The sequence below is a fragment of the Magnolia sinica genome, chromosome 12, assembly GCF_029962835.1.
Source record: "Magnolia sinica isolate HGM2019 chromosome 12, MsV1, whole genome shotgun sequence".
Taxonomy (NCBI): Eukaryota; Viridiplantae; Streptophyta; class Magnoliopsida; order Magnoliales; family Magnoliaceae; genus Magnolia; species Magnolia sinica.
In genome coordinates, this window is record NC_080584.1 from 51,014,957 (window position 1) to 51,027,560 (window position 12,604).

General features: G+C 41.0%; 1 protein-coding gene across 1 annotated transcript in view; it reads right to left on the reverse strand.

Annotated features, from left to right (window-relative positions):
- Positions 1-559: 559 nt before the first annotated feature.
- LOC131221359 (uncharacterized) overlaps positions 560-12,604 on the reverse strand; it is a 45,306-nt gene continuing 33,261 nt past the window's right edge. The window contains exons 5-9 of the mRNA XM_058216606.1: positions 5,049-5,199; positions 4,362-4,465; positions 1,754-1,812; positions 1,521-1,584; positions 560-1,087 (exon numbers count right to left, since the gene is read on the reverse strand). Coding sequence (XP_058072589.1) covers positions 977-1,087; positions 1,521-1,584; positions 1,754-1,812; positions 4,362-4,465; positions 5,049-5,163 — 453 coding nt within the window. The 5' untranslated portion in view covers positions 5,164-5,199 and the 3' untranslated portion in view covers positions 560-976. The remainder of the gene's footprint in view (positions 1,088-1,520; positions 1,585-1,753; positions 1,813-4,361; positions 4,466-5,048; positions 5,200-12,604) is intronic.

Sequence of the window (12,604 nt, forward strand, 5' to 3'; positions counted from 1 at the left end):
GTAAAAACTGTGAAAAGCACCGGTAAAAGCTGTAAAAAGCATCGATAAAAATATATTTAAGTGCCACAAAAGGTTGCCACAACGCCGGTAAAGGCCTACATAAGTGTTATTTAGACATATCAAAGCGCCAGTAAAGGTATATTTAAGTGCCGCCAAATGGTTGGTAAAATGCGTGGAAATATATGCAGAAACGCCGGAAAAGGCCCGTTGAAGTGTTGGTAAAAGTATATTTATCCGCCGCAAAAAGATTGCCAAAACGCTAGGAAATATATGCATAAATGGCAAAAAAGGCCTGCCGAAGCGTCATTTAGACATATCTAAGTGCCGGTATACGTCGATATAGATCTATCAAGGCATCGGTAAATGGCTCCCGACAAATTTATCAAATATCATGAAACACCGCTATATGCTATGGAAAATGCTTGGAAAACCTTTAAATATGCACCAGTAAAAGCCGGTGACTGCCTGTAAAGGTGTTGACCGCAAGTTAAATTTTTTCTTAATTCATTTGATTGTTTATATTTAATTGAAACTTATATTGTTTTTAAATATTTAGAACCTAAAATATGTTGCACAACACAATTAAAAATGAATACTAAATAAATTGTATTACATTACAATGAAAATTGTATAATTTTACACTAATATGTTGAAAATGTTCTGAATACATATAAAAAAAAAATCCCTCCATCTAGTCATTATTTGTCTCTACCTGCAACCTGCAAGACAAAATAATAAAAATAAATTAATTAAATTTCAACAATTTTCTATGATTTGGATAACATATCCTATGACTTTCAATGGCCCAATAAAAATGTGTTCCTTCTCGTACAAGTCAATGAAAGGAGGGGCCCACTCAATGATGTGACTTACTTCAAAAAAGAAATATAAAAAGGGGCATGAGATCTTACAGTTGACAAATTTCTACCTGGTTTCACCGTTAGTAGCAATACTCTGCCACATATAAACTACTACATCATCGAAGACCAAACCACCCTCTTGATTTTACAGAATATACATTCTGCTTTGAAAGGGATGTTTCTAGGGACAATGTGCAGCTTGGTTGCTGCTCCAAGGTAGCTAAATCCTGGTGTATCAACATAAAAAACAATAAATACTCCTTAATAAATAGCTTAGTAAATAATTCACCACTAAGAATCCATAATAAAACTATCCGTGAGGGTACATCCGTACCTGGACAAGAGTACGGGAATTGGATATAGAGAGGTTCATAATTAGAATCAAAATGGCTTTGGATACAGAGAGGTTCAGAATTAGAATCCCACACCTGAAGATTGCCTTTATATGATTTAAATGATAAATATAATCAAATAAAGGAAAAGACTACAAATTCATATATTTGATCCCGGCATGATTTATTGTCAGTTCAGGTTTCATGGGCCTGAATCCAACCCCAATTAGCAAATCTGATTAAATTGGGTCAGTCAGTTTGGGTGCACACGCTCCCACATATTCATATACAAGGACAATGCGACTCGGACCCAAGTATGAAAAATCACCTTCCTAATGGCATCCAACTCATAAAGCAAATTTTGATTGAACTCACCTTCACTCACACCATCCCTACAAAAATCCAAATCATGAGCCAAAATACCAAACAGTTTCTCATCAAAGAAATTGAAAAAAATAAAAAATAAAAATCTCATCTAAGAAAAATCCTTAGCCAAAATACCAATCAGAAGCAGAAATTATTGATAGTATGTTATCTATACTTAGCAGTAGAATGACACACCATTCTAAGTGATCTGACCTTTGGTGTTGCAGAACTTCTTGCAGAAAGTGGATGTTGTGCTGCAAAGGGAAGCTGAATGAGCCACAAGAATGGTTTGCATGAGAAAAGTAAAACAACCTGAGTCAGACTTGGAAGCCTATCAATCTCTATTGAAACATTGAAATAAGCTATTCAATCTCCACCTTCAATATAGCAGAGTCAGGAATGTAATAGGTTGGTTTTGGACTCAAGAGGCCAGGCCAATTGAAAGGATCTGGTTGCCCTAAACCCTAAACCCTAAACAAGTTCTCAAGATTTTATATTACTTTGAGCATACACTTCTTGGAAAAAGAAATTATGTTAAGGACTCTACACCAATTTGCTCTAATAATTGTCCAAAAAAGAAAATTAATATAAATGGCCATCGTTTCATCAATGTGTGTGCGGCCATCATTCCACTGTAGATCAATTGTACCTCTATTTTATGATACAATGAATACTTGAATTTTTGAGACACTTTTTATAACCTCTAGTAGTTGATCAGAAGTAACAGGAATGACATTTTTTTTTAATAACCAACAAAAGAAAAGAGAAGAAGCCTATATGCATCATACCATCATGGCTCAACAGTCCATGTCTGGTATGGGCATCTTCCTGTAATTCCAAGAGTTAAATCCCTCGATAGTTGCATTCCTAGAGCAAAAAACTGAAGCAGAAACTGTGAAAGCTCACCACTTCATTTGCACATTCTCCAGAAAGAATAGAAATATAATAGAAAAGCCCACAATTAATTAAAAACCAAGATAAAGTTCTCCATATGACCAGGCCTGGAGCATCCAATACCAGTGGTTGAAATTCATAGAAAAAAGAAAATTGTAGCAGCATCACAACTTCAAATGGGAAAGGAAGCAGGAGTGGCATCTTGAGCAAAAAGTTCCTGTACCTAAGCTCATATCACTTAACAGGTTGTGCTTAAGACTAAAGAAGTGGGCATAGAATCCCTGAAAATTCATCAATTAGCACCCACATGCTTCTGCAAAGAAAGATCACAAAATGCAAAGAAGAAGGAGCAGCCAAAAGTTTATGCATGATACAGCCTTGGGTATCCAACACCACAAACAAGATGCTAATGGTTGAAACTTGTGAACCATGCCAACTTACAAAAAAAAAAAAGTAATTGACAAGAAATTTGTTCATATATTTTCTTTTCTTTTCTTTCTTTCTTTTTCCTTTATGAAGTTAACAGGTTGCACTCTAAGAATAAATAAGTGAACACAAACCCTGAAGAAATTCATTCATTCACAAAGAAAGATCACCAGATTCACCATGCAGCCTTGGGCATCCCACACCATACACAAGAAACCTGGAGTTGGAATTTATATCAGCAACCCAACCTCAAATCGGAAAATAACCCCAACAGATTTTGCCATATTGCCTGGCAGGCTGCACTGGTAGAGTAATAATCAAGGATAGTCATCCCTTCTTCTTTTTTTTTTCCTGCGGTTTGGCCCTCCTGAGTCTTGGATTGGCCTGATGGTCATACCTAAACATGAGATGGCATGCATAATGGTCGGTGAGGATGTCCTCAGCATATCACAAGTGGGCCCACAGAGGTTTTTACCTTTGTGGTGATAACATTACCACTACACTATTTCTCACATATATCCGAAACGATGTGAAATATTGGATTAGTCCAGGTATTATATCATCCATGCTCAATAGTTAATACTCAGGATTTTTGGTGGATTTTGAAATCCACTACATAAGTGGGCTCCAGATTGATACATATGTTTTTTTTTTTTTGTTGAAATATATAAATTTTATTAACATGGGATCAATGCTGTACATGAGATTTTTTGGGCAGGGATAGAAAAACAACCCTCGCCTATCATATACCCCTGCTACACTAAAAGCACCCTGTAAACTAGGAAACGAAGACAGAAAAGACAAAATGAAGATCGATACATATGTTTTTTCCATACCATTCATCCATATGTGGACATTCGAGTTGCATATGCGTAAAGATGACTGGCATGATCAGTTGTAAAATCAGATAAATTGATTAAACTTTCATGGCCCCACCAAATGTAGGTCTTCCTTAATATTGTGTTTTTTTTTTCTAAAGGAAGAATATGATCCCAAGCATGAGATTAGATTGTCAAAATACTGTGATATTTCTAGACATGCAATCATTGTACAATAACAATGTTAATTCCATCTATTGCAATTCCATACCATTTGATCCAACGTTCCAAATATGCTCCCAAGGAATTCTCATTCCAAACGCCTCATGTATAAGAACCCGACACATACACCCCCAAGTGTGCATGGGTCATTGTCAAATGGTCCCCAGTCCTCGTCTCAGAATGAGGCCGGCCAACTCACCATGTGAGTCTCACATGCACGTCGAATGTAGGCCATTGGTTGTATTTTTCTTACTACCTTCTTTTTGCCTGGATCCCAGCTTGTATGATTCAACTGGGCCCACAAGCTGAGATCCCAGCTTTATGTATACCTCAATATTAATGATACTAAACATATTCTACATAAAACTTATTTCCATGCCAATGAGCAGATGGTATGATTTTTGTCTTATGACATCCAAGAGTAAAAAGTCTGAGGAACTTACTGGTTTATCCTCTATGTGATCACCATTGGGTTCAACCACCTTTTTAGCAAGCACCTGACCTCTTGGAAGTGGAGCACCCGTTAAAACATTCTTGTCAGCAAGAGCTGGCAGAACAGTATCATTAAAGAGTTAATAACCAAAACACTGGCAGAACCATGAATCACGAACAGCTCCATGGTTTATAAGATCAGTAAAAAACAGGCAATTACTACAATTTTAATCTTTTTGTTGTTGCATAAGTGGGCCAGCAGAAGTGGATGGACAACAAGCGAACTTGCTTCAAGCGGTACTGAGGACTGCCTCTGCCCACTAAATAACTAAAATCAACATCACTAGTCATGAAAATTCAAACAGTCAGACTTAAATCTCCTAGATTTTTGTGTGCACAAACAGATAGACATGAATAAAGAATGAACGATTAATATTAATAATTGGGGGTTGTTTTTTCAATCCTTAAAATGCCAAATCAATGTGTTCCTTGGAAGTTAAAAGACTTCAACATGGCTGTGTTGGGTGTCAATATGATCAATATCAAAGAAGAAATTATATGGAATTCCATGACATTATTGGGGTTTTCATCACACTTCACACCAGAGGTTGGGCCAAAGGAAAAAAGAACAAAATTAAAGCACAAAAGTTGTTTTACTGGTGCACAGTTTAGGACAGGAATCATTTGAGTAGCCTTACCAATCCGGTGAATATAAGCTGCTGTTGATTCAGGGAAATCGTAATTTATTACGCAGTTGATGCCCTTAAAGTCCATACCCTGAGCAATAACATCTGTGGCAATTAAAACCCACATCTTTCCGGCCCTGAAACTATCAACTGCATTTTCTCACTGTGGAAACAAATTAAAAAATAAAATAAAATAAAATTAATAGTGCACATACTTCACTTTAAACTATTGAAAAATATACAACAGAAGAAGAAACAAACTATTCAAGCTACTATGATATACAGCAATGCAGATGGTAGTCCTAGAGCTATCATTTATTCACAATCCACTAGTGTTGGTTGACCTTAACCATTTGATAATGCAAGGCACAAAGTTGCCTGTGTCTGAGTCAAATCTGCATGGATAACATCTGCTTTTATGTTGTCGAATGCTAATTCCTTGTAGAGACCCTTTGCTCTTTCCTTGTATAGGCGGGTTCAGACTCTGGCCACCAAAAGGATCATAGTCACAACAAGAGAACTACAGAACCAGTAAGGATAATGATAATTTTCACTCAAACAAAGATCTCAATGCAAATGGCATGATTCTGTTTTCAGAGAAACATCATGATGGGATACAAGCCCAGATTCCAATTAAAAAAAACTTTCTAGATGCAAAAGATGGTTTCAAGTTTTTTCTTTGATTGCTTCAGTCTATCTTTTGGATGCAACGGATATAGGAAGCCACCAGAATCCGAATCCCAAATCTCAATGATTCAGACACTGAATGATGGGCCCCACTTCTACAAACTGAAAACAGTCCTGGCATTGTATGATACATGAAGCCCACTTCAGACAAGTGGACTTCAGGTAGCAAGCCCCTTCTCATTAAAGTAACATAAGTAGCAATAATCTCCACATAAGTAAATAAAAAAATATAGCATAAAAATACATTTAATTCCAAATGGAGCAGTATAACCAGACAACCAATAGTAATATTAATTGGTCAATGCATTTCATCGTGGGATAAATAAGAACACCAATACTAACGATGAAGCTGGATAAGTACATATGTGGAAAAAAAAGATTGAAATTTTGGTTTCAGTGTACTGTAGCATTCCGGCTGCAAGAAAACTACTAGAATATCATTACATTGTAGCACTCTAGCTAAGAGTATCAGTCCCCATTTAGAATCAAGGATTGAAATTTTGGTTTCAGTGTACCGTATCAGTGAGCACAGAAACTGGATCTTATCACCTCATATCAGATTGATACAGCCTTATCATAAATGATAGACAAAACTCATAGGCATTAGGCCATACATGCCGGTTTCGGACAACACTTTCAACCTTGTCTAATTGGATGGATGAAACCACATGCATCTGACCAATAAGTGGGGGTGTACATGAACCGAGCTAGCTCGGTTAGCTCGCTCGACTCGGCCCGAAAAAGCTCGAATCGACTCGACTCGAAACTGAGTTCGAGCCGAGTCGAGTCATTTTTTACAGCTCAAAAATGAGTTCGAGCTGACCCCAGCTTGACTCGACTCGGATCGATACTCAGCTCGACTCAGATCGACTCATATATATATATATATATATATATATAAAGGGAAAAGGTACTATACGCTCGACCGTATGGTATCTTCCCGTAAGGTCGAGCGCTGTCAACGTTAGAGCCCTCGGATGGTTTGTTTTAGAGCCAACGGTAGAGATTAAAACTTAGAGTGCAAAGAGAAAAACCGGTGATACCAGTTATGTTGAGGCCGAGTATATACACAACCAGATAAAAAAGGGAGTTTTACCCCCCATTGCAACCCTAGTGATTCAGCCGTCTCTCTGGTTCGTCTCTCTACCAGCGTTCCTCTCTCTTGAGATCTTGAGCAGCCATGGTGGACAGCAAGTGCAGTGCAAATCTCATCTTAGTTCTCTCTCTCTCGAACTAGTCCGATTGCTGACCGAGCTGAGCTCGAGTTGGAGATGCTGGCTCAATCACCGAGCTGAGCCGAGTTCGAGCTGGGTGTGCCTGGTGACCGAGCCAAGCCGAGCTGAGGCCAGCTCGACTCGGTTCAGCTCGATGTATACCCCTACCCATAAGTCATTTTCAGAAGATAAGAAAACCCAACTAAAGCTCTACCTAGAAAATGTAAAAAGTGCTTTAACCTTTAACCTCTTTTGTCACGCCCCAAACCCGAAAATTGGATTCACAGGAATCCCGATCGCCGAATCTGATGCCGATAGCCTCCGTAGTACCCCATCGTCGGCTCCTAGTGTCCATACACCAGATTCCGATCCTGGGATCCTACAAGGAGGATTTTTTTTTTTTACATTTAACTCATAATAAGCATAACCACAAGATTACCCAATTCATAAAGACAGCATCATCATCACATATCCACTAATATAATCGTTTGAGTACAATGCTAAAGAAAAAAAAATACATCAATCGAAAATCAAGCTCCAGAAGACCGCTGCCCGCTCCAAGCTCAACACTGCTGCAACCTAACATCACCTGCACGCATCTATCGTGCATAAGCTTATTGAAAGCTTAGAGGGTGGTGTAAGTGTGTGCACAAGGTTAGTGCCAAATATTCAATACAATGCCATCATCATACAATACCGAAAATACTGGTAATCCATAAACCGTACAATATCAGAATAAGCAGAAATACTGACAACAATCATGAATCATCAAAGTAAGTAGAAATACTGACAAGGGCATGAATTATCAGAGTAAACAGAAATACTGACAAGATCGTAAATCGTATGATAACAGAGTAAGCGAAAATATGGACAAGTTCATGAGTCAATCAATATCAGAATACACAATATAAAACAGCTATGCAAATGAGGAGTCATAAAGAGCTAAATATCAGATGCCGAGGATACAATACAATATGTAAATCCTGCTAAATCTGTCTAGGTCATATAAGTATAGAAAACATAACCCAAAATGCCATATGCATGCGGATGCAATATGCGATGCAATGAAATGACCAAGCTGGGTGGTGAGGTCGGGATGATAGTACGTAGTATCGCAGGCTACGGGGTCCATCACAAGGGACTTCTATCCAAACCAGTCCCATACCTAAATTTGGATAGTCAGACTCAATGTGGTGAACTCCTGGTCTCAGGTTAATCGCACGCCCAACCGAAATCCTGGCCATGCGAAGGTACACATAACAAATAGTTACGCACCACCAGCCCGAGTGGATATTGTATGAATGAATATGCAATTTCTGTTCAATAAGTCCACATATCAGTATAGTTCCTCTCTAGGAAATCACCGGGGTCTATTACACTCCAGACCAGACTGTCGCCCCATCGCGCGCAACAAGGTGAGTGGAAGAGACCTCACTATCCGCCTGCCAAAATCGGGCCCGGCTCATCGATAGCGGACCCATTCCTCGAGCTGGTCAGACTCAGCCTAGCATTGCCCCCTCCTCTCGGGCAGGTAAGGCCGCACCCCCTTCCAACCGACCACGACACAGTGGGAGACGCGGCCTAATGGTATACGGCCCTCATGCGCTCATGCATCCACTCGGTCTAGACGTTGGAGCAACCTCTGGAACCAAGAGGGTTTAGGGACTTTCACCCAAGGATATCTATAGCACCCCATGTAGAACAGATTTTCGGTGTCCCATCTGGCCATCCACGAAGTACCTGTGAAGGCTACGACCCTGATGTCGCTAGGGCGTATAGTAATCATAACACACAATGCAAGATGCATGAGTCATACAATCCAGTCATGTATCAATCCTATGCATACCGTGTACTCATGTGAGACAATCTCCACCTATCAGGGAGTCTCATAACAACATGCCCAATGACATATGCAATGGTCAACCACATCTCATAACAAACATGCAGATGATGCATATGAGCATGTATCATGATGTTATGCTGTCACATACTCATAATCGGTATCAACAATCGGCCTCGACAATGTAGACATTTAACCAACATTGCCCCCAAGGAATGGCCCACATAGAGCCTAACATATAGTGGACACATGGCCTCACACAAGGGCCTAGTATACCACACCATGGGCCTTACTCAAAAACTTAATACACATCACGATGGGCCTCTCACATGGGCCTAATATGCACCACAATGGGCTCCATCGCCTGGCCCTCAAATGCATCACAATAAGCCTCATCACACAGGCCTCATATACATTATATGGGTCTTGACAATCGGCCTCGGCAATCGAAATTGGTCTCGGTAATCGGCCTCGATAATCGGAATCGGCCCATACAATTGGCCTCGATAAATCGAAATCGGAATCGGCCTTGATAATCAGAATCATCGGAATTGACCTCGATAATCGAATCGATCGATAATCGGAATTGGCAAATCGGCCACGCCAATCGGAATCGACAATCGGCCTCGATCGCTAATCGACAATCGGTTACGACAATCGAAATCGATCGATAATCAGAATCGGCAAATCGGTCACGACAATCAGAATCGATCGATAATCAGAATCGACAAATCGGTCACGTTAATCGGAACCGGCAATCGGTCACGACAATTGGAATCAATCGATAATTAGAATCGGCAAATCAGTCACGTCAATCGGCAATCGGTCACGACAATCAGAATTGATCGATAATCAGAATCAACAAATCGGTCACGTCAATCGAAATCGGCAATCGGTCACCATAATTAGAATTGATCGATAATCAGAATCGACAAATCGGTCACGTCAATCGGAACCGGCAATCGGTACGACAATCAGAATCGATCGATAATCAGAATCAGCAAATCGGTGACGTCAATCAGAACCGGCAATCGGTACGACAATCAGAATCGATCGATAATCAGAATCAGCAAATCGGTGACGTCAATCGGAATCGGCAATCGGCCTAACAAAGGGCATAAGAGGAGGTCACAATGTGGACATTAAACCATCATTGCCCATCAATGTAATCATTTAACCAACATTGCTCCCAAGCAGTAACCTATATAGGGTCAAACATATAGTGGGCCTATGACCTCAGACAAGGGCCACATATACATCACATAGGGCCCTAACACATGAGCCGGTTATACATCATATTGAGCCTTATATACAACTCAATGAGCCATGCCAAAAAGGGTCATAAATACACAACAGGTGGGACCTGCACATGGGCCTCAAATACATAACAGGTGGGCCCTGCACATAGGCCTCACATGCATCAAATGGGCCACATCAATGGGCCGCACTAATGAGCCACATATAGATCACAATGGGCCTCTAACGGGGGCCACATATATATCACAAAGGGCCACATCCCATAGGCCTCAAATATATCACAATGGGCCTCTACCCATGGGCTCCAAATACATCACAATGGGCCTCAACCCATGGGCCCCAATACATCTCAGTGGGCCTTAACAAATGAGTCGTAAATACATCATATTGGGCCTCTCAAATACAATAAGTGGGCCGCACTACTTGGGCCACACCATCTACACCATTCATTTATTTTTTTTTGTTTTGAGATCATTATAATGCATTGCCCAATCATATCAAAAAAATCATCTGGGCCATACTACAACTAACATTGATGATAATGATTTCCACCGTTAAAATCCTACGGGACCCACTATGGCGTTTATTTCCCATGCAGACTGTTCATAACGTCCCATAGACCTGAACAGTGAGGGAAGACAATGTCATATTGGTTCAAAACTTCTGTGGCCCAAGAAGGGTTTCAATGGTGGACGTTCAACACCACTATTTTCTGCAGTGTGGTCCATCTGATACCAGGATCTATCTCATTTTCGGTCTCAAGCTAGAGACGAATTAGCCAAATGAATGGACGGCTGGGTATAGCACATCCCTCAAGCAGTGGGTCCCACCCGTCCAGCATGGTGGACAGACGTGGCAAAACCCATACGTCACGGTGGCCATATAATAGATGGACAGTAAGGATACAACTCACGCATCACGGTGAGGATCCAAGACCGTGTCCATTGGATGGACGGTCAAGATTACATACCCTGCTGCACCGTCCAGCAACTGGATGGTGCAAGCAAAATCATACATCATGGTGCGGTCCACATAGTGGCCCACCTTTAGTATAATATATATTATATATTACATAGTTAAATATAATATAATATATAATATATATATATATATATGAATATACATTTCACACACAGAGAGGAAGTGGCTGCCCACCGTCCAGATCCATCTGGACAGTGCAGATCACCTATGTTAAAGGTGGGCCCCACGTAGGAGTGGCCCACCATAATATATACATTAATATAATATTAGTGTATTATATATTATATAATATAATATAATATAATATTTTATATATATATATATATATACTCCAGATCCACCGTCCAGATATATCTGGACGGTGTATATAACGTAAATTAAAGGTGGGTCCCACATGGGCCCACCATCCCATATATACATAATATGAATATTATATTACATAATATATAATATTTCCCCTTCCTTTTTTTAAAGGAACAACGTCTAGACATCTAGATCCAGGCCTGGACGGACGGCCTGGATGTAGACACATATATCAAAGTGGCCCCCACCGTCCACGCCATGGACAGCATGGATATACCTCACGTGTGGTTCACACATGGATGGGTGGCCTGGTTCAAATATATACACGCAAGGTGGGCTCCACATGAATGAACGGTCTGGATCACTAGACCCTGCTGGTGTGAGGGTCACTGGCCCACCCGCGCTGCTGAATCAAGCAGACTTCTGTGCTTTCACAGTAACATACATCAGGGTGGGGTCCACGAGTGTGGCCCCACCAGCTTGGATCAATGCTGATGTTTGTATTTTCCCTGCATCCAGGTGGTCAGCAGGGGACAGCGTTGCTGCTGCTGCAGGGTAGCCCACAGCCTGCTGAGATCTGGACCGTGAAGCTGAACGGTGGGAATAACACCCATACATCACAGTGGGACTCACCGGGGTGGGCCTCACAGTCTTAGATCGAGCCGATATTTATGTTTGTCCTTCATATGGGCCTGCCACAACGGGACAGCAGGCCGTCCTACCTGCTGGACAGTCTGGATCATCATACCCACATCAAGTGGGCCACAAATCAGGGAAAAAGAGAAGAGAGAGAGAGAGAGAGAGAGAGAAATAGAGGTACCCACCGTTAGATCTCTTCTTCATTCTGCCGCCAATGCAGGCTAGAGCTCAAATGGATGGACTTCAACGGTTGAGATCGGACTTGGATAGTGGAGATGGAAGGTAGGAAGGTGGGCCACACTAGTTTCTCTCCCATGGAAGCCATGGCCGGTTGCTTGGAGAGAATGAGGGAGAGAGATGAGAGAGAGAGATTGAAAGAGAGAGATGGGTGAGTGATGTGGTGGGTGTACTTTGTGTAAGAGAGAGTTTGACTTTGGGGGTTGCTTGGGGATGGGGTTGTACTTTGACATGTGAGGTGATGTGTAATTGATTAATAAGATTGATGGGATTTGATGTGATGTTCTCTTAGGTTTTGCAACGTGCGGTGTTTTCCTCGAACTGAACGCGGGCCAACATCTCCTGACCAGGGTATCGTCTCGGCGCGCGAGTCGCGGCATCGGAACCGCGGCGACGGCACGGTCGCTATG